The sequence below is a fragment of the Branchiostoma lanceolatum genome, chromosome 5 (genome assembly GCF_035083965.1).
Source record: "Branchiostoma lanceolatum isolate klBraLanc5 chromosome 5, klBraLanc5.hap2, whole genome shotgun sequence".
Taxonomy (NCBI): Eukaryota; Metazoa; Chordata; class Leptocardii; order Amphioxiformes; family Branchiostomatidae; genus Branchiostoma; species Branchiostoma lanceolatum.
This window is the reverse complement of record NC_089726.1, coordinates 10126578-10154006: the sequence shown is the minus strand read 5'-3', so window position 1 is coordinate 10154006 and position 27429 is coordinate 10126578. Positions and strand designations below refer to the sequence as shown.

The 27429-nt window shown below is 40.3% G+C and overlaps 1 protein-coding gene across 7 annotated transcripts in view; it reads left to right on the top strand.

The window, feature by feature from the left end:
- Positions 1 to 27243, top strand: part of LOC136434982 (protein piccolo-like) — a 75605-nt gene extending 48362 nt beyond the window's left edge. For 2 of the 7 annotated variants that reach the window (XM_066428122.1, XM_066428120.1), the window contains exons 7-32: positions 1226 to 3181; positions 5071 to 5216; positions 5748 to 5829; positions 6400 to 6525; positions 6860 to 6968; positions 7356 to 7420; positions 10378 to 10613; positions 12717 to 12767; positions 13375 to 13505; positions 13843 to 13936; positions 14716 to 14787; positions 15131 to 15338; positions 15980 to 16000; positions 16661 to 16765; positions 17258 to 17386; positions 18014 to 18118; positions 18455 to 18603; positions 19424 to 19501; positions 20712 to 20802; positions 21508 to 21670; positions 22466 to 22566; positions 22897 to 22975; positions 23360 to 23505; positions 23865 to 23999; positions 24380 to 24519; positions 25006 to 27243. In XM_066428122.1, the coding sequence (XP_066284219.1) occupies positions 1226 to 3181; positions 5071 to 5216; positions 5748 to 5829; positions 6400 to 6525; positions 6860 to 6968; positions 7356 to 7420; positions 10378 to 10613; positions 12717 to 12767; positions 13375 to 13505; positions 13843 to 13936; positions 14716 to 14787; positions 15131 to 15338; positions 15980 to 16000; positions 16661 to 16765; positions 17258 to 17386; positions 18014 to 18118; positions 18455 to 18603; positions 19424 to 19501; positions 20712 to 20802; positions 21508 to 21670; positions 22466 to 22566; positions 22897 to 22975; positions 23360 to 23505; positions 23865 to 23999; positions 24380 to 24519; positions 25006 to 25176 (4889 nt within the window). In that variant the 3' untranslated portion in view covers positions 25177 to 27243. Of the gene's footprint in view, positions 1 to 1225; positions 3182 to 5070; positions 5217 to 5747; positions 5830 to 6399; positions 6526 to 6859; positions 6969 to 7355; positions 7421 to 10377; positions 10614 to 12716; positions 12768 to 13374; positions 13506 to 13842; positions 13937 to 14715; positions 14788 to 15130; positions 15339 to 15979; positions 16001 to 16660; positions 16766 to 17257; positions 17387 to 18013; positions 18119 to 18454; positions 18604 to 19423; positions 19502 to 20711; positions 20803 to 21507; positions 21671 to 22465; positions 22567 to 22896; positions 22976 to 23359; positions 23506 to 23864; positions 24000 to 24379; positions 24520 to 25005 lie in introns of those variants that run through there. The other 5 variants (XM_066428125.1, XM_066428123.1, XM_066428124.1 and 2 more) reach the window with 5 other exon arrangements.
- Positions 27244 to 27429: the final 186 nt, after the last annotated feature.

Below are 27429 nucleotides of genomic sequence, written 5' to 3'. Positions count from 1 at the left end.
CGACTATATACTGATGTGCCGGAACTTTCATTTCCACTTTAACGCACCGGCCTCTAATAGGGGAACGATAGTGCTTTTGTTCCTGTGCCACCAAATTATATTATGCTCAGGCTTCCCCATGCAGTGTCCCGCCATCTCAAGAGTCGGATTCTCCCTACATACAAAACCACTTAGGGCAGTTAGGTGACACTTGGAGAATAGTAATGCGTCAACTGCCACTCGTTACTCAAAAACGTTAAGTGGTGTAGGTGGGGTGATACCTGCAGCACTAGTACGGCTGTTGAGGTAAGTAGTTATTGGATAGCTAAAATCTCGTTTTCTCTTTGCTCAATCATTGACGTCTTTTCTTCCATTTCAATTGATACGCACTGATACAAAAAGAAAGAATAACTACGTTAAAACAAGGACTGCTGCTGCAAAAGACCTTTACTTAGATATATCTAGATGTCCTTTGCAACTTACTGAAAAGCATGACTACAGATCTGACCGGTTTACGAGGTTCTATCGGTCTAATCTGCGGGACACATTTTAAAAGATGGCGATAAGAAAAATGTAGAAATATACTGCAGTCAAGATTGATGAGATGAGCGTGGGCGTGCAGCCTTATCACGCACATGTGCGGAACGTGAAACAGGCACTAGGTACATACGTAAGTGGCTGATATAAACTAATCCACGTGATGACGTTTGTCATTCACCTGGACGGCGTTGTTAGTGGTCTCTACAATCCTACTAAAGCTATCTAATCGCAATGTCCGACAGAAAACACCTACGAAACGGTTTTTTAGCAGACATTTGACAAGTAACGTGCCAGATGTTCGTCAGAGCAGTGAATCATCGACGTACACGTTGCCAACGGCTGCCGAAGTAGTTCAAACCTAACTACCTAAATATAACGTCTGGCATCTGCTGATGGAGCAGATAGTGGATGCAGCAGAATTCTGAGCAATTCCCCGTTGGAAGAAATTCTGTTATTGTGCATTTTCTGTAATGGATGGTAGGTTACAGACAAGCTTGGTCTTAAAAGCAACGCTGAAATATTCATAAAGAATCCAAGGTAGTGTCTCATTTGCCCTATTGTGTCTCAGAGAATAAGGATATTCTCAAGGATATTCTCATACAAAAGTACGTCAGTAGCTTGTGAGTGACGTGTTTCCAGGAAACAGTTATCAAAATCGTCTCACTTAATTTTTCTCCGACCTTTAATGCCTTCTTTTTTTCTACAGCTGAGCGATCAACTGATAGAATGACCGAGCGATCGACAGAGCGGCCAGTTGAGCGGACAGTCGAGCGGCCAGTTGAGCGGACAGCTGAGCGGACAGTCGAGCGGACAGCTGAGCGGACAGTCGAGCGGACAGCTGAACGGACAGTCGAGCGGACAGCAGACAGAACAACTGACCGTTCAACTGAGCGCAAAAAGATGATGGACTTAGAGATGGCGCGGAAACAGGTAGAGAAGGCCCGGCTCAGAGCCAAGCTGCGGGCCGAGGGGAAGCTGCATCTGGACTCCATCCTCTCCCCTCCCGATGACAGGGGATTCTACTCGGACAGCGAAGTCAGCCGCACCCGAGCCCTCTCTGCCGAAAGAGACGCAGCCGCCGCTACATCTGACCAGGAAAAATCAGGGATCAAAGACAGAACACCCGAACAGGCCGACAACTACGCCCTAAAGAGTGGGTGGACGTACCAGCCAGCAAGCGCAAAAGCGGAAAACAAATCATCTTTGCAAGATTCTGAGGCAACAAGAGAGGTCAGCGCAGCACGGTTGGAGGGCGTCGCGGCTGAGGATGCAGCCGTCCCTAGCAGGGGTAGGAGAGAGAGAAGGGAAATGCGTGACGACGTGACGCACGACAGTAGGCGATCCAGTCGCAGCAGCAGTCCAGAGCTTCCAGAGGATGAGTCATACAAAGCCATGATGGAGAAGCGAATAAACTACGAAACCGTGACGGACATTTCTGAAATTATAAAAGAGATAGAGACCGATGCAAATCGCTTGTTTGGGCTGGACGAGTTGGACTCCGCAGAGCCATCCAGCACACAAAGTCGAAAGGGAACTTCTTTCCCAGCCCAAAGAAGAGTACCATCTCTTCACGATCTCCTTGATGATAGTTCTTTTCCGGACGAAAAGCAAGAGAAGACCTCGTCAGCAAAGGACTTGGCGGACGAGTTAGAGCAGAGCGAAGAATTCAAGACCCTCCGTAAACAGTTAAGTGAAAGTGGATCGAAAATTACTTCCCCTCCAGTAGATTCCCCTAGGCAAGCAGCAAGTGTAGATTCCTTACGACGAGAAGAGAAGAAACAGAAACCAGCCGTCACAGACGCCGGAGGATTGAAACATACTATCGCACCGCCATCCACCACACCATCAATGCCTAAGAAGAAACATAGGCGACAGGGCTCGGACCCATTGAGCAGATTCTCTCCAATCAGGGAGACTCCTGGAAACGCAGAGCTCCACTCGAGCAACTCCCACGATGGGTTTGGAAGGGTCTACTCACTTGACCCACTTGGTGAGTCCGCCAGAACTATTGCCGAGGCGGGCAGCTCCATGACTCTGCCGAGAACCCGGGAGGCGTCTCAATCATCGTTGGCGCAGTCGAGGTCTCCCAGCCAGAGGAGCATCATCGGGAACGAGACCATGTCACAAATAGAGAAGGCCATGCACAGACGGGGCTCGACGTCCGGTGACGACGATGGCAAGAAGTCTAGAATTAGGTACGAAATTCTACTGGAAGGGAAGTACAAGCAGGTGGAATCTGTAGATAAGGAAAGACTTGTACAAGCCAGCACGTCTCTAGATAGAGGCGTGTCGAAGTCGGCCTGGCACGTAGGATCATTAGAAAGTATCCCCGGAAGAAATTCGTCAGGACATATGCGCAGAGGCCCGCGACAGATGTATGCGTCTACAAGCAGACTGTACTCCACGGTGCGAAAGCCCACAGACTTAAACATTCGTGCGGACAGTTTACCGAGACGCAGCCGAAGCAGGGACTACAAGGACGACAGTCCGGTGAGTCCAGTAGGGCCGCCGGGATCAGCACCAATCTCCATACCGCCTCGAAGGAGCCGCAGAGGGGACCTCCCCGTGGGAAGCGCGGCCATGGCACACTCGTTTCCCGACCATGAGATGTTCGGCAGAGGAAGGGGCTATGATGACAGGCAGCCATTTTCAGATGATGAAAGTAAGTAGATTTGTCCCTCAATGGCATGAAATACATCTTACGTTAGATTGATATATTTACAAATATGCTGAACCTTTTTAATTGAAAATCATACCGTTTCTTCTTCTTCTTCTTCTTCCTGACCACGTATATCCATCAGCCGTCAAACCGGCAATTATTGACATGTATCGGGTCAATCCAGGTTGTACACCCTTGTACCCGTATACTACTATACTTACAGAATTATTCAACCTCCTACAATCTCATTGGTCCAAAAGAGTACTCCGGTGAGAAAACCGGGAAAGGTCGGCTTCATATCTTCCGGATATGATAGTTGAACTTGAAACGGAATTCGTCTTGTCTATTTCAAAGGTTAATAGTTTGACAAAGGGCAACATCCAGGGGCAAAGAACAAAATGAAAATCAAGACCCTTGAGCCGCATGAGTGGCAGATATCTTATTTCGTTGAAACTGCCGTACATTCCCACGAACTTCAGGTGCGACTAGAGCACGACCCCAATTTTGCTTCAGGTTCGTGTCGGAATAAGAGTTGCGGTGCAAATGGCTCGTGCCTTCCACCTCAGCTAGAGTTACACCTATTCTACGACGCAGCTCAGATTAAGGAGACAGTTCCAGCTACCCACGTTCACGTCAATGGGCTATATCTCAAAGCAAAAGTGAAAAGCAAAACATTACAATGTGAAAGACATTTTGAAGAAGTCTTTGTCCTTTTGAATTTGAAACCAATTATGATTTCCGTTTTCCTCATCATAAAACATTCGTTGAAAACACAACAGGTAAAAACATGGTCTTATCGTGCATATTCAAAGCACGATATTGGGGTTGCTTTAGGGTACTTCGTATTCTGCTAATACGTACACTTACACCAAAATATAACAAAAGGAATGTAAATTTACTCAATCTTAATGTGGGTAACTTTAATTTTCCGTTTTGTGAACAGCGAGCTGCATGCAGTACTAGGCCTTCGCGGCACTTCATCAATGCGGTAAGCACCAACTTAGAACAACCCCCGCACATGATGGGGAAAGAGAGAGATAATGTTACTGTTATCTTCATGATTTATTCTTAGTTATTCGTTAGAAGAACCCGGCCTCTCCGTGCGGTCTAAATTGAGGGACGGTGCCCATCAAGTTTATCTAGGAGTCAGTGATAAATGCTGATCGTCGTTTGGCGCAATGTCGGTGCTCCGGGAAAAAGTACAGGCTTGTCAGCAACAAATTACCTCAAAGTACAACGTTCCCTGCAATTTCAAGTAGTTCTAGAGTTACAAATGGATCTCTAGCTAGTCAGAGCCCACTTAGAATATACGAAATGAAATTTATGTAGGCGGTATAAGCTTAATTGCAGTAACAGAGGAAGTGAAGAAATTCATCATTTTTAAAAACTGAGCGCTTTCAATCCATTTACCTTTTTTTTAACCCAAAGAATACGAAAATCAAGAACACAGGTACTATCCGAACATTTCGTTGATACAGACAAAGGTAGGGGAAACCCTTACAAGTTAAAGAAGATACTGCGATATTATCTGAGTCATCTTACTTTTGCACGACCTCTGACCCTTTGAGGCGCCATATTGAAATCTCGAATGTGTGTGAAACCGTGGTGAAACTCTCTAAAAACGCCGACCATGACATTCCATCGTCCTACCATATGGTGAGAATGTTGTTACCGTTTTTGTGTACGTAAAAAACTAGTCTTGCGTTACCAGATCGGTGTTAAAAATATCTCTTCAGCCTCCTGGCTTTGATGGCGATTTCAAGAGCTCCCAGTGCCGAATCAGGGAACTAAAATAGCAACTGGAGTCTACTGCATTACCTAAAACGTTAAAGAAGCGAAAAGAAAACTACTTATAGACTGTTTTCATGTACCTGATCTTTTCCTGGTTCCAGCCTACACAGGGACGTTCCGCCTGCACGACTCTGTGGCGCAGCTCTCGCGGGACGTGTGGAACGAAATGGACGAGGACGACCAACCCTTCATGGAACGGCTGGAGGAGGGGGGTGTCACCATCCTGGAACAGCACAGAAAGAGAAAAGTGGGTTCTTAGTTCTTAACAGTGCTTTAAACGCTTTCTCGTCGTACTGGGGGGTCCATTTGGTTTTAGAATACTTTTGGGTGAACTTTTAAAGTGTTTAAAATATTCTGCACCCCCTCCCAAGAAATGGACAGCACATCAGCTGCCTTGTATCTTGTACCTGACTTCTGATTGGTTGTTATGAGAATAGCTAGAAGCATCCCGATTGGCTGATTGTTGTAACATCACGATTGGTTGAAAGTAGGCACATTCCTATTGAAATATCACTTAGTTTTAATGTTCGACCTTCCATAATGGCATGTAGATAGCTTGTACAAGGTTAGGGGCATGAATAAGAATAAAATTGTCACACCATTCATAAAAGTGACACGATTGTTTGGTGAATTTTCAATTTGATGCTTTACTAAACCAAATGTAAGAAGCAAAGGTGAAGCCCTCGTGTGGAAATAACTTGGTTAATTAAGGGTTTCGATATTTTAGATGTAACAATCACCATTACATGTATGTATCTTCCTTTTTTTACATTCAAAGACCCAACGGCCAACATCCATGTACGAGTTCCCAACAAGAAAGTACTACCTCAGCAGGGACCCAAAGGACAGGTCTGTTCAAGGTAAGGGAAAGTACCTGACTGTGGGAAACTCATTTTGGTCTGCATGATTGTATGATTGCATTTGGTAATTTGTTAATAAACAGTTATTATTTTGGACCTGGTTTTGGAAAAACTGTTTGCATGTTGATTACTATGGGAATGGCACCAAATAGTATGGCTATAGTTACTCAAGCATGGCATACCTTTTTTTCTGATGAAACTTAACCTACAGATCACAAGTTATAGCAAAAACTCATTGAATCACGGTCATTGTGCTGTTCAAAGTTGAGGATCTTTTGTGGACAAATTAGGTCTGTCAATCATGCCCTGACTTGACCTTCAAGACGATGATGATGATTTTTTTCAATTCTAAGCTTGCACTGCATCATCCTGAAGCACTTTGGACCTTTTGACATAAAACCAACTTCAAAACACACAAGCTCGTGAAATGAGTGTTTGGAGCCTAATGTTACCCCTAATGGTTGAAGGGCCATTTACCATGAGCAAGGAGCCTGGCAGACTTTCCTTCATCCGCCCTCCTTAAGTGTTTGGCAGGATTCAGAATGACCCTAAATTATCCCGGCTACACAGGTAATGGCCTGGGCCTGCGAGTGGTCGGTGGTAAGGAGATACCGGGCGGCCGTGGAGAAATCGGGGCATACGTGGCCAGAATATATCCAGGTGGTGTCGCCGAACAAGTTGAAGGGCTGTTTGAGGGTAAGGCTTGTAATAAGTCAACTTCTGCTGCTTATCATTTGGGATGTGCTAGTAATTTCATTTATGGGGAAGGGGATTCTTTGTAGAGTATTAGTAGATTCTATACCACAGATGGGAATGTAATAAGCCAATAGTACTCATACAAGTGATCAATGAATTCTTGTACATGTATGTGAAAGCATGCAACCGTTTGTTGCATTTACTTCAGCACTTCAGCTCATGAAGCAGATGATATAACATGACGTTGTATCTTTTCTGCATGAATGAAATGCGTCTCAAAAGTAAGAGAAGAGCAGTCTTACAATGTTTATATAATCTCTGGTAAATGCCACAGGTGCACAGGTGCTGGAGTGGAATGGAGCAAAGCTAACAGGCAAGACATATGAGGAAGTTCTGAAGATTGTCAGTGTGTCCAATGGAGAAATAGAAATCGTCATCAGAAGGTAGGTCCAAATCAGGCTGTTAGTTTGAGTGCCTTCATCATGAATATCTCTTGAATCCATCTGCATTGATAATCACAGGACAATTCTTATTACTCTGGTGTATGTCTTAGACATTTTAGTTTATTTGATTACATTATAAATTATAACTATATGATTATAATATAATTAGCATACTTCAGCAAAATGCACATTTGCCTGCAATGTGTGTATCTCATACTCATAACTTCATTTCTAGTACTCAGGTAAGAATTCAATGCATTTGGTCAGTTTGATATAGATATTCAAGTTATAACCACGTCATATTTTAGGAGTCTGTCACTTTTGTTTCACTATACTTACATACAGTTGGTTTCAAAGTTAAATGACATCTGCCACTTTTGTTCTCAGCGATTTTAACATGCTGTCGGACACACAACATCAATCAGCAGCTGACAGGAAAAGATCTGGCTTTGGTAAGGCCTTTGACTTCTTTCAGTATTCCTGGTATTTACATTTCAAAGCTTTAATTGCATTATAGCTGTATCATATGAACAGCAAAGTGTAACATTAAAAGTTTAACTTGTATAGATTGTTGCTCAAATTCTAAAGTTCTGAAAATTGTATATCAAAGATTCCTACCAAGGGGTCCTTAGTTAAATGGCAAAATAAACTTTCATTGATGTATTTTCCCTATGTGTGTGGTGTACCTTTTTGTTTGTTTGGTAAAAGCATGACTGTCATACATGTATACAGAGACTGTAAGATGAAAGTGTTGAAAGTGTTATTCCTTGTTGTGTATTTCCTTTAAGTCTACTTCTCTACTCCCCTTTAAAACAGATACTGCTGTGCTGATGTTTCTATCAAAGGCCAGGGTCCTTACTAAAGAGAACATTTAACTAACACTTCTTTCAGAGGTCTCAACAACAACAAAAACTGATATGCACAAATTTTGCTGTGTGAGTGTAGATTCTCTTTCATTGATTAGAATCAACTCCAAATCAACAGTGAAAATGAAGGTTTCCAAATTACAGTGCATACACAATGTCATGTACTTCCACAGCTATTCTGGTATTAAAACATAAAAATTCAGCTGATTCTTATGTGTGCAAATTAAAAATTCATACAAATATCACACAAGGATTATGTCACATATCTTTAAGTTGAGTTCTTCAGGCTCTTATATATTTACAAGACTAGTCTACACCCTTTCAAATTCTGTTGCATTAAACATGTTTCTTTTCAAAGCTAAGTGAAGAGTGAAATTTTAACATTTTCCCCACCTCACTTGTCATGGCAACATGTTTCTCTCCTGTGTATATAATGGTTTGTGGTACATGTACACTGTTATCTATAAGTATAATGTACAGTGTGTGTCACCTGTTCTACTTGTTGGTCACCGTTTGCTTGCTGCTTTACTGTTACCCCTAATCTCTACACCTGCTTCTTTCTCTCAAGGCTCGAACTACCCTTTCCAGGTAAGGGACCATTCATTATCTATGGCCAGGCCTAGGGGAATGGAGACCTGTGACCCAACCCAAGACTTAACACACTACCCCCCTCATAACCAGTTTTCTTTTGCCAAGCATATTTATGCACTGACATTCTAACAACAGTTGGAAATGAAGATCTAAAGTATGCACAGTCTTATACGTGTTCCTGATGCTTTGATTGATTTATGACATTACACTATGTCATAACCATAGCCTGACCATACAATTTACAGGATTAATCTGTTAATGTGTGTCGATTGTATTGAATCTGAAACCTTTAAGAACAAAATTCAATAAAGATTGCCAGAGTGTAAGGCAGCAACCATTGGGCAAAAGCAAAGAATTCCTGATAAATTTGTAATGTCATAAGACATCTAAGCTTCCAGGAAAATAACTATTTCGATCCGTGTTATTTGTTAACTTATTAACATGTTGCTAACCAGGGCATCCCACAACCACTCACTAACTAATTTCCCCTTCTGTCTTTTCTTGTAGATGAGAATTGTAGCATTTTGTAGCTGATTGTAATTGTAATTATGTAGAGTTTAATTAGAGATCTGCATGCATTGCAAATACCTTAACACTGAGAATAAGAGATTTTCTGTTAGAATATTTTTTACATAATGCTCTTAATAGAGATGGGAGGGAGCAAATCTTGGGAATTATCATTCGTATAAGGAAGTTGTAAAATTCTGTAGGATCAGTGAAAATCGTAGTGAAAACCGCATTTTATGCTAGTGCAGGTGTTAAAATTTCGTTCTGAAAACAAGCGCACAATCATTACACTTTGCAATCGTTAAAATTCTGCTCTTATATTCAGTAAAAGTATTGCATGGGCTAAAGTTGCGTATCAGCTGTTTTCGTTCTCAACAAATTATGGTCCAACCAGGCTGCACTGTACGCAGCGTTCAGATCACTATGCACTGGCAGTTAGTCCATACAGGTGTCCATAATTGCACCATGTGTCTGCCCCCCTCCCACCCTAAATTGTACCCCTCCCGAAGCCAGTGTTGCCCAACAGGCACCCAATTAGCTCCAGACACCGAGCTGGTGCTGGGTCCAGGAGGCCGAGTCGGCGACTTTGCTGCTGACAGAATTTTTGGTACTTTCGGCTTTTTCAACTTCCTTTTCAATTTTCCTTTCAACAACTTCGAGAAAGAAAAAGCTCAACAGAGTTACTAGATAAACTTACTTGCAATGGTGAACTTCTGTTCTCAAGATACCATCATTGAAGTTAGTTCATCTATATCTCATCAGACTGTAGTTATTGGATGTTACTTTTTTTTAAATTTACGTCATACAATGTAGGTAGTCAACAGTATGTAGTTTTCATTAGATTTGCATGGAAGAATTTGGCCCCCTACACTATCAGGATGAAACATTCTAACTTCCTTTCAGAACTTGTAGGATAAAAAAAAGTGATGACTGATCATTTTTCTTGTTGAACCTACTATGTGTAGCTTACATCTGTGCAGTTGTAGTTGTTAATTGTTGTTCCTGTCAGTGTAACTTTTTCTTTACCTACATGTATGTCTTTGTGTAGAAACTATCTCTTCTTCAAACATTTGTCTCTCGAATAAGAGCTGTGCCTCTTTTGCATGTTTTTAGTCTTCCACATGCAATTGTAAGCCATTTTTTACATGTACAGGTAATCTGGATTTAAACATCAAGAAATGCAAAGTTGTAAATATCAACATGTTTCATTTAAAATATATTTAGTCTAGACTCTAGATGTGCTATCATCCAGTTTGTTGCCTGTTCTTTGCAAATTTTTGGATTTTAAGAAATATCAAAAGTTTCTCTACACAAAGGATGATACTGTATTGCTTTAATGCTATTTCCAACTTATGAGAACATCATCATTGTTGTTTTCATCGCTAGATATCACCTCAGAAGAAAATCTTGTATTGACTCGGGACGTGCTCCTTTTATTTCTCAAGGTCCTTGCAGGCAGTATTCCAAGGAGTCGGCCGTGGACCCCGACCAGCTCGCAGCACAACTGGCCACCATGAGAGAAGAGAAGCAACCCAACTCCGACATTTCCTCCTGGTCCCAACATGGGCACACTGCCTCCCCCAGTAACATTGCCTCACCTAGTCTTTCCACTGCTTCCAGTACAGCTCCTAGTCCAATCCTGCCAGCGTCACCTGCCATGGCGAGACAAGCCCCACGCAAGGTACATGTACAATAGTGCACAAAAATACACACACATCCAACCAAGTAGGTAGTCGTCAAACGTTGTTTAAGACTTCAAACTAGTGCTCCAAAATCCTGACAGATCTGTTTTACTAATAATAAGTAAGGTTCCCAATCATTTTAGTCAATTATACACATTAGCAGCGATTTTAATAAGCTGTGATTGCATTTTACATTTTAAATTACTTGATAAGCTGTCATTACATATGACATTTTACAAAACAACATTAACTGCAGATTGGTAGCAAATGTTTCCATCTTAAAACACATTTAGGGCATACGCCCAGTATGATGATCACTAGTAAAATGTACCTGTAAGTACTAGCGTAGCTGTGTAAAGCCACTTTATGCGTTTGTAGATGACAGCTAGCTATCATTTAATGTAGAGAGATAGTTCCTGCTCATGATCAGTATCAATCCCTCAGGCTTGCTGGGTGCCTTTTTTCATTATAGCTGTCAGAAAAACAGCATTATTGTACCTTTCTATCATCCTCCTTCCCACTATCTATTCACCCATTCTGACACAGTACCAGCAACAATACACACATTTCCCAGTGAAGCAAGCTGTGCACTGTAAGATAAGGCAGGGAATGTTGAAGTGATTCATGTTGATGTGAAAGACAAAGCCTGCAGCTACAGAATGAAAGGAGATCATTCCCATAGATAGCGGCATGAGATCTTATTCTTCAAGGTCTTTCCAACTGTCACATGTTTGAACCATAGTCTAAAAAGAATGGCATATTGGTTGGGTGCTTGGGTGGGTGAAATAAGAGGTAATTTTGCGGTAGTTTGAATTGCCAAGTACAAACAGTTTCTGTATGCAACTGAATCAGTCACATCCGGGTATCCTGGAATGCCTGATTACTTTCAAAGAAATTTGAATTTAGTTTGCACTTTGAGCGAATTTTGAGGGAAATTGAGTGTCAAAAGAAATGGTATAAACAGTTGTAACTATGCCAAATCATCAAATTCTAGGCATGTACAGACCTATACGATCACCAAGGTTTGAAATTACACACTTTCGTAGCACTATCCAGTTCAAGTGATTCATTGAAGAGGTATTTCAGATATTCCGCAAAGGTCAAACCAAAATGTTGGATATGTATTTGCCAGACTAGAATTTACATATTCCAGCAGATCTAGACACTTATGTGACCCAGACACACTTGTCTTCATTCGTCCACATTAAAAGAGGCTCTGCCTGACAGGGCAGGCTTGTTGACCTTGAGGCATTGTTCCACAAGGTAGAGCGGTTGATGCTGTGGGAATTATAGGAGAGACAAGCAATTTCTGAGTGATCAATACCTCAAATGCATCAGTGGCCTTTTCTAGTTACTGTGGTCCATTTGCCTGATGATCTGGAACAAACATCAGCAAGAAAGCCAGAACAAGAGGAAAATTGATGGCTTAGGGAAGACTTAGAGGAATCCTCAGAATGATTGGTAGTGCATAATGTTATGTTATTGGAATGGAGAGAAATCAGCTATTTGATAAACTTGTGGTATGGTAGTCGCTAAATTGGTACATGTTTTAATCAAGATGGTTGTGATATTCTCCATTTCTAGCTCTCCTATCAAGATTATAATCAACCCATTACTTTTTACAGTACACCCAAAGGACTTTCGCTTCCAAAAATAGATTTTGATTTTATCGCTGTCCTTGGTGCTGAAACAGCGGTCACTGCGGCTTTTTGTGTTTTTCTGTCGGATATTCTTATACATGTAATGTTATGTGCTTTGAATGAAGTATCACAAATTTCAAAAGGAGTCTAATTTGCCCCAGTTTTTTTTAAATACTTTTGATTAGTTGAAATGATGAGAATTTCAAAAGCAGTATAATTTATCAGCATATTAAACAGATTTGTTTGAAATACATGTACTTGACTAATAACTTATGCATTGATACCAAAGGAGATATAGGCAGCTTGGAATGAAATCAATACAAAATTATTAGACGAAACAATGTGATGGTTAATCAAGGAGGTATGTAGTTGATGGAAATATGTCATGATCTTGCATGTCAGTTTAGTTTCCACAGTATCTGGACTGGATTTGTCATCTCTTCTCTTTTCTCTTCTGACAAGCTACCATCAAAGGAGGCGTCTAAAGAAACTGATATAACTGGTGAAATTGAGGTAAGAATACCTATTTCAATATTTTGTCAAGTACATATGATCAGCAAATCTTTTTACAGAAAAAATATTAATTTCAAATATTTGTTCCCATTGCACAATTAAGGCAAATGGTCCTTCCACTCCTGGGTAAATGTGAATAATGTTATATTTCACTAAAATCTTGAAATCTTTGAAATGATTCTAGGCTTTCTATCGTATTGAAATGCACTTAATTTGTCATTGCCCACATTACAGCACCAAAAGAGATAAACTATTGAAAGTAGTCAACAAAATTTTCCCCAGCTTTGTACATCTCACCAACCTACAAAAACTGTCTTTCTGCTAACACCACCCAATGCATATACATGTATCTCCCAAAACATCTGGAATCTTATATTCCACTGCATACAGAAAAGAAATCAAACCTGATAACGAATGTTTTAGATTAGAAGTAGCACTAGTTGACAACTTTCCTTTCACTTTATGTTTATTTCATTATTGTATACTATACCTTATTATTATCATTATATCCTTTCTGTGTATACTTGCAATCAGCGTTCGACCATGAATTTGCAATAAAGTTCTTAGTTTTATCAGTAATTTTCTTCTATTGCACCCTGACTTGTAGCTTCAGATGCGATATGACGAGACCACGAAAGACTTGATCATCAACATCAACAGGGCACGCAACTTGGCCGCTAAGGACATCAATGGTTTCTCTGACCCCTTTGTCAAGGTCTACCTGCTCCCTGGAAGGAAGTAAGAGACTCTAAAGATTTATTTGATTTGTAGATTTTAAACTTGGATGCATGCAATAGTTAAACACTATTCATGCCAGGATTCACAAATCAAGATTCAACCAGGTACAAGGTTGATCTTGATTCGATCTGCCAAATCCACCTCTTGGGGTATATTTGGCTAATTGATATTAATTCCCTTCCGGAGCCAGACCATTCATACCAGGAATCCTGGATCGTGATCTATCCTACTGCCTAGGATAATCCCAATTTGTGAATCCTGGTATTACCAGTATATGTATGTGTGTGCAATATGGATTATGTTTCAAATGCAGTGTATTTTTCTTGCTTTGACTCAGCGCTGAGAATAAGAGAAGGACAAAGTACATTCCAAAAACCCTCAACCCAGAATGGAATCAGACTGTCATATATAAGGGAATCACCAAAGAGCAGGTAAGAACGGAAGAGCTGACTTTTTATTTGTTTTGTGAGCCTGAGCTCAATCAATGTTTCAGATTCTATTCTTTATGATCTTTAGATTGAAGCTGCTTCATGTCACATAATCTCTGATGATGACAGAGAAACTTAATCATTTTAGGCACATGAATTGGCAAATATTTGTTTAGTGATGAAGGATAGATTTTATCATGATATTATATGTAAAATAGATACCCTTTGATTGAACATTACAGAATACATGTATCATAACGTTTTTGATTAACGATGTTTGCCAATCAATAATGTCAGCCTCATGAATGATCAGACATGCTTTCAACATTTAGGCATCATTTAGTTTAATAGTACCTGAAAGCCCTCTTTCCATCAAGGATCTATATTGACTAGGTTAACTGTAGAACCAGATTGATTGCATACATTTCAAGCTACAGTCTACACGTAAATGACTGATTGCTGTGGTACAAATTGAAAAAATACAAAAATTGATTGAGATTTGTTTAGATATCATTAGACTATTCGTGGTGCCATGTAATGGAGCTGTTCACAGGCTGTTGCAACTGTAATATTCACTAAAGACGTGGACTGTTCTGGTGGTCCCCAAATGCTAAATGCAGTTGTTATTTTTTACCTGGAAGAAATGATCTGTTTGCATTTCTAGGCCACAGATGTCTGACTGTGTGAAGGCTTAGTCTGACTATTCTTAGAAACATTAAATCATTACAAAATTGCATTTCTTACAATGCGACTGAATAGATGTATGCATGATATTTCCACAGCTGAAGTCTAAGACAGTGGAGTTCACTGTGTGGGACTATGACAGATTCACCCCGAACGACTTCCTTGGTGAGGTAAGAAAGCCGATTGTTTTTAAAAATCTGGCTAGCCTTTGATTTTGTAATAAGTGTTATTTCATACTATTCGAATTCTGACTATTTGAAGTCTCTGTAGCTCAATTGGGAACAGCTTCACAGTGAAGCTCCTAGTTTGCCTAGCTGGTTGGTAACTGGGAGAACCCAGTTTGAATCCCGGAAGAGCATCCTGGTTTGTCTGCGTTTGTCTTTTGGAAGGGACGTAAAATGGGGATCCCGTGATCTAGGAGGTGCCTCGAGAACGTTAAAAGGCACTACAACAGTCTCAGTATGCAGATGGGTACCTACTTGATGGACTTCAGATGAATACCTTCCTCCACAGGTGTTGATAGATCTCTCAGATGCCAGTTTCTTGGACAATCAGCCCCACTGGTTCACTCTGTACGAGCATGATGAGAACAACAGCGCTGAGCTGCCCAAGCCCAAGACTCTGTCTCCCCTCACCCCGAGTAAGGCCTTCCACACGCACCAAGGCAAGCAGGTGGACCTACAGAAGAGCAGGAGCCATCAGAGTCTCATCACAGCTGCAGGTGGGTGGCAGGTGTAGGCAGTAGATATAGCTTCATGTCAGCGTCAATGATTTGTAGACAGAATGGGAGTTGTCCTTTGATGGCGTTCAGAAAACCATGAATGTTGGCCTTCTTTTACACTCTAACTGTCATTGTCAATGATCATACTCATTTTCAGAAGTCAACTCTATCAGGCTAAACTAAGTGTGCAACTTTATGATATTATAGCCCAGAGGTTGGACAGTCAGGGCTATGCCCCGAAAAGATTTCATCGAAATTGGAAGTATCCAAAAAATTGAAATCAATATTTCTGATAGACATTAGCACAGAAAGACGTTTCTTTTCTGACTTCATGACTCTGAACAGATTGAAATGTACATGTCATCTTTCATATAACAGTTAGAATGCTCAAAGCTCACCCTACAATTAGGTGCATCCAAGTACCACATACTTAAAAAGGATTGTTGTCTGTAATTGTATGATGGTAGAGTGGCGCTAGCAGGTACAGGTTTCTTTAGTATCATTTATGTCATAGGGCAGATATCTTAAGCATGGAAAAGAGAATGCATATGGTCAGGCATGCAACCCTGTTATGTGTATCCCTTTCCCGTCCTCTGCATGTAACTTCTTCCTCTCTTGGCTGACCCTTGACCCCTCGGCAGACGAAGAAGAGTATGAGAAAGGTAACTGGTTTCTCCCCTCTTTCTGTCTCTCCTGTGTTTTTCATTCTCTTTGTTTTTTTCTTGCTTCTCCCAGCGCCAAGATTTGTAGAACTAGTACTTGTACACATGCATTTAGTCATTTTGAGTTTCTTTCTGCTGTTGGGAAAACAAATGGTGGTCCTTATTTGTGACTTGATCTTAGGTTTTCTTTGCATGGGGGTTTATTCTTTTGGGAAGCTGAACCACATTCTTTTGCTTTAATAGGTATCTAATTTGTCTCCTGCCACTATCATGTAGTGTAGTGGGACATCATGGACAAAACCTTTTTTAACCTGTGTTAGTCCCTAGCAGAGTCTGTTGACCAACTCCCCTGAAAGACAATTATAACCCTGGCATGGTTTACTTTTGATTATTTTGTGGTCAAATCTGTTATAGACTTTCCCTTATTTGTTTCTCGCACATCTCTACTTCTGCTTAAGAAACAAGGCAGCTCTGGTGCATTAGTTTTCTTCTTTTGTGTTTTTTACTCTTTTGTTTTTTAAAATCATCATTCTTACCATTTACTCTGTCTTTTCTCTTTACTTTTACACCCCTCAATATTTCTCCTTGTATGATTCTGATACAAAGATCATACAGAGTTTCATTCATGATGTGCTGAAGAACCTATTCTTTCTTCAACAGCACGGAGGAGATACTACAAGGCCCAGAGCCTGACCAATATCCACCAAGACGAGGCTACATACAGATACAGGAGAACAAGGAGTTCACTTGGAGAAGAGCTAACTTGTAAGTTTGCTTTTACCTTAGTCATTGATTACAGGTACAGGTATCATTGATGTCATATGACAGATAGAAAACCATCTCATCACTTATAAAATTTAGAAATAATTTTTTGCATGCAGCAATATGGAGCAATGGTGAAAGTTTTGCCTGTCTGCATTTTTCAATTCCCTGTTAATGAATGAATGAATGGATGAAGACCTTTATTGTACATATGTACCCACTTGGTTAAGTACAGGTCACAACAAAAGAATAAAATTACAAATATATGTATGTCAAGTTTCTACAAGATTTAAAATTTAAGTGAATGTGACTTCTCCTGGCTTCTTTGTAATGGTGAAAATGTAAGAGCAAAATAATATGTTTCATAATCAAAGGTTTAATGATAACTATAGGTATAGGGTTTAATGATCTCAAATATCTACCAAAGGTTTCTACAGAATGTTTGTCTTCATGGCTTGCATCATGCAATGTTATCTGCTTTATTTGCATATGTAGCTGATAGAAGACTAAGTCTCCAGCATGGCTACGGAGTCAGTCTACCGTTCCGAGAGGTCTCACCCAGTCACAGATTGATGCAACAACATCATCAACAACAACAACAACAACAAGCTGAGCGCAGAAGAGGTGTGCCAACACTTGTATTAACCTTCTTCCAGCTGCCTAACTCTGTAACCAACAGGGAATTGGATGCCAAACGGCTACTTCAGAGTGCTAAAGGTTAAAGATATTGAGTTGGGAGATGAAGATGTTTTTGATAAGTAAAGTACGTTTTGTCCAGGCAAAAGATAACGTGTCGTCAAAAGTATTTTTCCCTTCCTTTTATATTAATGTACCGTTGAAGGGTGGCTGAGGAGTTTTGGGATGTTATTGCAAAAACCCTTTATACATCTGTAAACCTTCCTCAACCTTAATTTTTTTCAGGTAGTACCTTATAGCAAGGTGATGATTTATGCAAATTGCTATGACGTCATGATTACAGGGTTATAGGGCCACACTCATCTAGAAAAAAGGCTCTCCTTGGCTTGTACTGCGATGTTTTTCAATATAACTTTGCAGGAATGTACATGATAGTAATACATCAAGGATTATGCGTGCCTATGTTTATATTTTGAAATGAAGATTTTTGGCGAATTTTTGATAAAAAAATAACACTAAAGATTCACCAAAAATCGTTACATAATCTCTAAAATCATGTTAATGATTTAGTATGTTTGTCTAATTATGTACACTGTGTTTGTCTGATATCTCCAGCACCCGTTGGTGCCCACAGCACACAGGGACCACCCCCTGGAGCTCGCACAAGGTCACGGTCAAGGTCACCCGCCAATCATCAAGGTCAACAGCCACCACCACCAGGTACTCACATGCACAAATTTACATTCTCGGTGTTAGTCAATGGCAATGTAGACATCACTGGGTGTGTGTCCAGCATTTCCAGGCAGAGAGTGACTTCTACATGTAGTACAATTGACTGACAGCCATGACTCTGACAATGAGTCAAATGCTGCAATGGCTGTAGTCACTGGTAAAATTGTAATAATTCCAACATGAAAATGTTGATACTGTTCAATTTTGATATTTGCTATTAGACTGTAATCACTCCCATTGTTGCCCTTATTTTTTCAACAGTGTTTATGTTTAATCCATCCCAAACATATTTGCAGTTCTAAACTTTGAATCCTAATGTTTCAGGTAATCAGATGTCCTCCGTGATGTCTGACAGCCCGCTGACTTATCGGAAGAGATTTGTGAACGAACGACATCAACCGTCATCCCTGGCGCGCAACCACGTGTCATCTTCTGATACCTCTATCGTGCAGATGAGGGAATCCCCCCAAATGGTATGTAAAATGTGCATCCAATGTACAATGTTGCAACATTGTATTCATGACATTAAGTTATACAGGGACACTCCACAGTATTGGACAGTTTATACTGCTTCTTCTTCAACCACTTGTTAAATGGATTGCATTATCTTATCAATCCTATGAACAGAAACATTGCTGCTGTTGAAGTATCAGAAGCTATATTCATGCTCATTAGAAAGCCAACCAAAGGACAATTTTGGCATCCATGATTAGAGATATACAAAGTAGTTTAGTGTGTAGGTCTGACAGAAAAGTGTCTTTACAGTTCATTATGTAGAAATAGTAGCATACAGTTGTAGCTTAACACTGCACCGTGAGTATCTGCCTGTTAGTGTCACTGTGTGCTTTGAACATATTTTGCAGTAACTGCCCATATATGAGGAAAATTCTTCTCTTGTTAGAGAAATACAAACTTATAGTGCATTGTAGATGTCTTTGTAAACTTAGTGAGAGAAGCACAATTTGCAGCACCAAAATGCTGTTTATGTGACTGTGTATTTACAATTTCCTGGACTATTCTTATATGACAAAAAAGTAACAGAGGCTGGACATGGCTCCGGCTGTCTCTCAACAATGTTGTTGAAAAATAACATTCTCAAAGGATACTTCCTCAACGTATTCTCAAAGGAGCTGGAAATAAAAATCGACCTGCAATCAAAAATTTAGACACATCCTTTCGTACTTGGCACATCCAATCATTTCCATGCCGTTACCTTCCGCTCGGGAGGTCTGTCGTTGGCAGTGTTGAAAAGCTCTCTCCTGCATTTTTAATGGTATCCTGTGATATCCCCAGAACATTCAGAACTGCTCTCCCGAAAATCAGCCAGGAATAAACAGTGTCTGCTGCATGCAACTGTGCAACATTTATAAGGTAAAGCCAATACAATTACTTGGTTTTCCACTGGCAAAAAACATTAGTGGCTGGGCAAAAACAAGTCAAAGTATCATGGTTACTTGGAACAATGAGTGAGTATTGTGACGCTTACAAAATGTATATATGTAGGAATGGCATTTCCACTGTATGAATTTGGAATCATATATTCTGATGTCATGACATGGCTCCAAATTATATGAATGAGAGCAATGTACACTATGAACTTTGCCCCAGATGGGAAGTAGAAAACAAAGTAGAATGAGTGCAGACCATACCAATACTATTAGCAGAATCTTCAACTGTTAATCGATGATTGAGTGTAATTACTGTAAATGAACAATCTCAGAGAGTGCTCATCATTGTTTGGATGTTGACAATGCTTGTATTGTTTGGGCTTTAATGAACAAAGAGATGGTGATGATAAATAGATATGCAGATAGCCAGCAGGGCATAAGATAGTACAGTAAAGTGAAATGTCTTGCAGAAATAGATTGTTGCAGGAACACAGCTCAGATTCTGTTAGAAAAAGACACAATCACACAATTTTGAGAGAGAAAAGTAGACATAAATTTATGTGTTACACTGGAATAACTTGATATATTTATTGGTGTTTTATGGTTGATAGGAAAACGTGGAGCCTGAAGTTGTCTGTTTTATAGTTATAGTTATTGTTAAATAGATAAAATCATAGCTATCCAATTTTGGAGCTATCCAATTGCCATAAAGCAATAAATACTGATAGTAGTTGGTAGTGAAGGGTGATGCAATTCTGCACAGTACAGTTTGACAATTCTAGCAGTAAAATTTTACAATGTATGAGGAACCAGGATATTGCAAATTCAAAGGAAAATGCATCCCTTATAGCAGAGATAAAGTGTACTTTGGTTAGCTATTAGTATACTAAAGACCTTTTCTTGGAACAAAAAAAGCAGTTACAAATTTTAAAACAGATGCAATCAATGCAGGAGTGAAGCAGGCCAGGCAGTGTAATATGATGCAAATGAAATGGAGGATTGAGACGGAAAGTTACATGTATGAAAAATACAGAAAATGGACCCAAATCATACACATGATGCCAAGTGAGCAGCAAGTGATTACGTACTGAACTTTAGGTAGTGAAATTTGTCATTTGAAATTTGTTCCCTTAAACAGCTTGATGCTCACATCACATGTTTTAACCTGGGCAGTTGGGGTTCCTTTCTTTCAGAACCTTCTAGGCGAGGACGAGTCTTCCCACAGTGAGCCCGCCACACCTCGGTCCGCCGCAGAGCGCGACAGGAAGGTCCCCAGTTTTCACGGTATGTTTACAAAGTGCTACTGTACACAGGATGATTTTTTTCTAGGGCATTTTCTTCAACATATTGTACAATGGTAAATACTCTATCATGTACAAGGTGCTCTACCATATTTGTGCAAAATTGGTTCTATGTATTCAATCATTTTACACAGAAAGCTTCCTATAATTCCTTGATGTTGAAACTACATTGCTTTCTAGCCTCTAAAAAGATTGAAAAACATCCTCCACAATATTCAGCTACAAAAGCAGTGTTGTGTTTTGCTGAAATTTGTTCTGCTGCTGGGAGTGTCGGCAGTATCAACATACATGACATACTGTTTTCTTATGCCTGATCTCTTACATTTACATTTATTACCTTTCCTACATTTTTACAACATATAAGCCACACACACAATGCTTAATGATATATAAGACTACAGCATGTCCAGGACAAAAGATACAAGAAAGGATGTTCTGCTGCAGTACCAAGGTCGGCCACCAGGAGGCTCAAAAGTGACCTTGACTGTTTGGTCAACAACACCTACCCACACAGCAAATATCCTCACAATCCATGCTAAATATATTGCGCTGGATATAAATTCACACACGCTCGCATGCACACAAACAGAGTAAAAACCATACCTCCATTTTTCATGGAGGTAACAACAGCACAACCTACAGCACAGTTACAGCAGACCCTTACCTGAACGTCCTATTGTTTTCCAAGGGAAGCATGACAGAGACGACCTACGCAAGCAGGTTGCCAGAAAGAAGCTGGATTCGCTGGGATCGAGTGCCTCGTCCAATGGGAGCCTAAGTAGTTTACAGAGTGGGGAGAGCAGCAGCACGGGGTACAGCGGGGGTGCACCTCCCTCAGGGTGGCCAGGAAGGTATGGAACAGCTCTTTATACATGCTTTTCTTATGCCGCTGTCCCTTACAGTTGACAAAATTCAGCTGACAGTTGTGACCATCAAAGGTTTGAATTGTAGAAGCTGATCAATCATAACATTACAACAAAGTCACTGTTTTGGGTCATTTCTATACATCATGAGATGAATTTCCCTTATTACACTGGACAGCGATATTCACAGCGTATGAATGTGACGTTGTAGTGCCATGAAAATGTCTTGGAGTATGTGTACTTTCCACCGCCAGTTTGTCTTGCTTGGAAGGTTTTGCGTTGTTCACCAATGCTGCTAATTTTTAATAATGAAGCGAAAATGTTGAAAATAAGTTGCAAGTGTAAATCTGAATGGAGCTTTTGAATTCAGAACGTATTTGCAGTTTTGATTCCAAAATTCTACATCATCAGCTCCTTTACATCCTGCCGGATGATCAGTTACATACCTTTAAAGAGGGACGATCAGGCACATACCATTAAAGAGGGTGCTGTCCTTGGTGCTGAAGTACATATCACATACCATCGCTCAACTTCTCTCTGGTTTCTTATTATCTAAACTGATCTGTCCAACAGTACAGATATGTACATAACTGTCCTTGGTGCTGAATGACATTCCTATGCTATCAGGCATTCTTTCCTTGATACTGACTGACATTAACTGAAGCCGTATCTGTCCTGCTACTGCACTGGTGCTGAGTTTTAGTCCACCTGTAGTCACAATGTTTACAATGCTTATTATTCATAGTGAACACTGACTATACCGTTTCGTCATCATTTTTACAGACAAAATTTAAGTGGAATGGGGAGACATCCTCCTCAGGAGGACATGCAACGTCACCATATCAACAACCAGAGAAGGGAAGTGTCGCCGACAACAGAGGAAGGTAAGTCAGAGTAAATGACAGCTGGCCTTTAGTTTCCCACCACTTTTACTATTGTTGCTACAGTCATGTTCAATAGATCTATGCTGATTGGATGGAAGAGCATTTTGGGAAGCATGGAAGCAAGCTGTACATACTACCCCACCTATCAGATTCATTAGAAATTGCAAGCCCTGCTGCATTGAAGGAAACCCATTTAGATATCAGGGACTAGAGCTTTTGAATAGATTAAGGCTTGTTCTAATGTACATGTATAACTTCTAATGGTATTTGTTGATGACATGTTCAGAAGATTTATGTAGAAACAAATTCATTTAATCACTATTTGCACAGTGGATGAGATGTTTAACAGCACCACCCGACTGGAGAGAATGCCCTCCCCCAGGCCTACTGAACAGGAGGGCAGGAAAAGGTATGTCACTCAAAAACATGATAGCTATGACAATAGTATTTTCTTTCCCCTGAGTATTTACTGAAGCACGTGGCTAATGTGATATCGAATGGCAAGAGACACATTTCATACTTGTGAAAAAAGGTTTTAAAGAAGAATCTGTGGTGTTTGGTCTCTTTGTCTTTCGAGAGAATCATGGAGAGAAAGGGTGCACGACTTAGTTGGGGCAAGCTGTCCAAAGTGATGAGAGAATTGTCAACCACTACATCTATAACTGCAGCTGTATGGCTAAACATCCACAACTTTTCACCCAACTGTATGATACATGTATATGTATGTATGGTACTAGGAATCCAAGCAGTCCATAAATTGTACAATAAGGGTTTCTCATGTTTCTCCCTACAGCCCACAGTATCAGACATGGGACACCATAGAACAGCAGGTGGACAGTGAGGGCAACAGGATGATGTCCAGTCCTAAACACACCATGTACTCACAGATGGCTGTGGGGGAGCTGGGGCCTGGGCAGCTCATGGATCCTGGCTCGATGGGTGAGAACTTTTCCAAATACCACTTGGTTAATGATATGTATGAGTAGTATTTTACATATACAGCAAAGGAACAACTTACATGAAACTCAAATTTAGCAGGGAGATTATCATGCTGATTGATGTTTTTGTCCTCAGTCCTGGTACTTTAAAATTTGCAATTCATTTACTTCACTTTAGCACCAAAGATATCTGATTGTGTTTAATTCTTCTTCCATATAGAAAATTTAAAAAAAAGATACATTCCATGGGCTCATGATGAATACAATGTACATTTGTTTTTTTTAAACCACTATATTGAATCATCAATAGACGGATTTGAACTACACAAAGACATTATATACGACTTCTTGATCATACAGGTAACCCAGAGGTGACTGCTGAAGTGCGTCTGAATCTGCGTACAGAGATCAATGAACAGGGGGAGATGCTGATGGTGCACATCGTCAATGTGCAGAACATCACCTACAGGTTCAAGTCTGATGACTACTTACCTGGTGGGTACCCTTTCTCAACAGCCAAGGAACTGTTGATATGTTGATAAATGCACGAGAACTAATTATGCTTCCAGATTACATCCAATTGTATAATTGACTGTTGCCCTTGCTGTAATACTAGCTTTTCCCTGTTCAACCAGATTCTATAATGAACATGTTACTCTCAGGTATCTGATTGTAGTAATGATGTTTTAAAAGTCACTTCCTTTGAAATTTCTTTTTATGGGAGAAATGGTCCAATTTTATTATTGATCTTCCTGCTCAACCAAATTCTATAATGGACGTGTTGGTCTTATTTACTTTATTGTAGTGAGGACTATTTAAAAGTTGAACTGGATACTTGGAAATGATCTGATTTCTTGACGTCAAATGTGTTACAGATCTATATGTAAAATGTTACCTGGTGGTGGGAAACAGGAAGGTGGCTAAAAAGAAGACAAGGACCTGCAAGTCTGACCGTGAGCCGGAGTTCAATGAGATGCTCAAGTTTGACTTGGAGTTTGGGAAATCAATTCTACAGGTACGGAGTCCAAACCCTTTCACAATGGATAAAGTTGATTTATTTATTCATTGGTTCAGCATGTACATCCCAGGGTTGCCCTATAACTAAGGGCGAACCCATGTGAGGTTTTGAACTACTCACACCGAGAAGGACCCCTACTCCTTTCGATAAGTGTGATGGGTTCTTTAACGTGATCTAGGTGTGGCTCTCCTCAAACACGGGACCTCCATTTAACGACCTATCCGAGGGATGTCCCTAACCGAAGCTAGGTACTCATTTACACCTGAATGAAGTGAGAAAAGTCGTGTAAAGTGCCTTTCCCAAGGGCACAACCTCTTGGTTGTGGGCGAAACACCCAACCGATTGCGCCACACGATACCACAATGGCAAAAGTTTATGACTGTAGGCTTCTATCCAACGTTCTGCAGGTGGTTGTCATTATGTCATTCTTGGTACATGATTTCCCAACCTGTGTGATGTTGGTGAATGATTTGTGCCCAATAGGTGAATCTCTTGGAAGACGGTGGCAAGTTTGGTCGCAACACGCTGATTGGAGAAACCCTGATCTGGCTAGACAACGTAAACCTACAACACGGGGTGAAGGCCTGGTACAAGCTCATGCTTCAACCAATGCCCAGAGTCAGCCCTGATAGACTGAGAGCATCCGAGCGATGAGGGATGGTCTCATCCTCACACTGTTGATGCAAGAATGTCAATGATCCGTGACAACATGGTCGAGGGACATTTTGATGTGTGCAATAAGGTCTACATAGGGTCACGATCACAAGTCAGAACAGAAAAAACTGACTTTGGTGTTTAACGGTCGTACCATCTATCAGCTTGTGATGTCTTGTGCGACATGCTCTCCAGCATGATGTGTCCATGGGTGTGGTCAGATGGATAAATGTACAGTACATTTGTATTAGATTACAACGATGTCTCTACAACGAACGGTGGTGTACATCAAAGAAATCTTGTCAGAGAGTATTCCATGACTGGTGTAAAAGGTTGTTGATGTGTCAATAAAGATATGTGGAAAGAAATCTTGCTCGAGCTTCACTGAGGCAGTTCTGTAATTCTAAGTCGTGTTCTGCGTGATTTGTCCTACCATTGCAGCAACATATGGCGCTGGTACTGTGCTGGCTATCGATACTTTCCTTCCTTCTAAGGAATGAAGAGAATGAGTGAAGCGCTGCCAGAAGCAGCATGCTTGAATATTGTCCAAGTATGCTTCAACAGTCTTTGCAGCCTTCCAAGAAACAAGGTGCCAATGGCAGAGTGGTAAAAGAATATTCTTAGTGTCCTTAATGTGTACATATATTTGAATGTGACATAAATTTTCGTTTTGTACATGTGTGTACCAAAGATAATATTGCAACTTAATCATAGTAGAGCAGATTGTTGTACTTATTGCCTTTTTATTGAAAGAACAGGCAGTTAGAGATTGGTAAGAAGGAAAGGAATTCATCGTATGATGATTGTAAATCTTGTTTTCCATGTACAAAATTAATTCTGGTGATGTCTGATGTCAAACTAGGTTAATTTGAGAACTTGCTGATATGAACGTCACTTTAATGTGAATTTCTTTTTTATATGTACAAATCAATGTTCAAACTCGGTGGTAACCTGAGAAAGTGAAACAAGTTGTTTCTGCATCATAATAGATAAGCTATCCTCCGGATACCGTCAAGTTGATGGAATGTCATAGAATACTTACGAAGTCAGTGTTCCTGTGTGTGTATGTGGAAATTTTTATACTTTTTTACATCCCATGTCCAGTGTGAACAATTTGTGAAAACAAAGTCTTTCCATTTAACGTGCTTCGATTGTCAAGTTGAATGTCTTAATTTAAGACTACATGTAAGTGTGAACAGTGCTATTTCATGGCTGAAGGTCGGCCAATCAAAAGTGCATGAAAGGACTTTTACAGGGTAGCTAATCGTTCTTCCGTGGTACACACTGATGTGCCCTTCTGTGCTTGTTGTTGAACATGATGGTCTGACACTGTCCACCATAGTACGCACCAACTGAGTGAACTTTAGAGGTGTGTCAATAGAATTTGATGTACTAGACAATTGACTATAGGTACAAAAAACTCTACTGCATTGCAAATTTATACTATTAACCTTGACTTTCGAACTACATTCTAGTATGGTTGAAAGTGAAAAGATAATACTAGTATGGTTGAACTTTGTCACATGACATTTCTCTTGAGCATAATCAAAATGGAAGTTTTCCTCTATGGCTACACTGCAAACATATCTACTACCATGTAAAGTGCGATATCAAAGTACAGATATCAAATCCATAGCTACTAATAGTCTCTTAAGTGCGTTTGAGAGATATCTGGGCCTTTAAAGTAGACTTTGTAGCACAGATCTTGAAGTTATTGATGGACACTTCAGCCCACTTTCGTGGCTATCTTGGATATCAGGCACTCTAAACCTATACCAGTCACTGCACCTTTTTACTTGATTTTAAATGGTTCCACCTGTGACCAATATGGAGATCTTACAGTAGCTGTACAGATTGTCACGTGTTAGCATGCAAATGTGCAATACCGTTCTGTTGATCGGCAGATGTAAATTGATAGATTGATGTTGTGGTAGGTCAATTGAAAGTAGATAGAGGATTGTCTTAAAGAAAGTACGTGTACATCCCCGGCACTCTTCCCTGTGACTGTTTCCTTCTCAGCAGAAACTTGCTCATGTAAATTGAAATAAAAGAGACCATGCAACCATCGCAGCTACTTCCGTTCATCTGTCTGCATATCTACTAAATCCGATGTGCCCACATTCTGCTATACACTAGTGGGGAAATGGTCTTCGAAAATTTGAATTATGTTATGAAAGCGTCAATCTCTTGCTGTTTATGGAACGTACACTAAAGTGATAAAAAGGAAATGTCGATAGAAATACGCATAGTAGA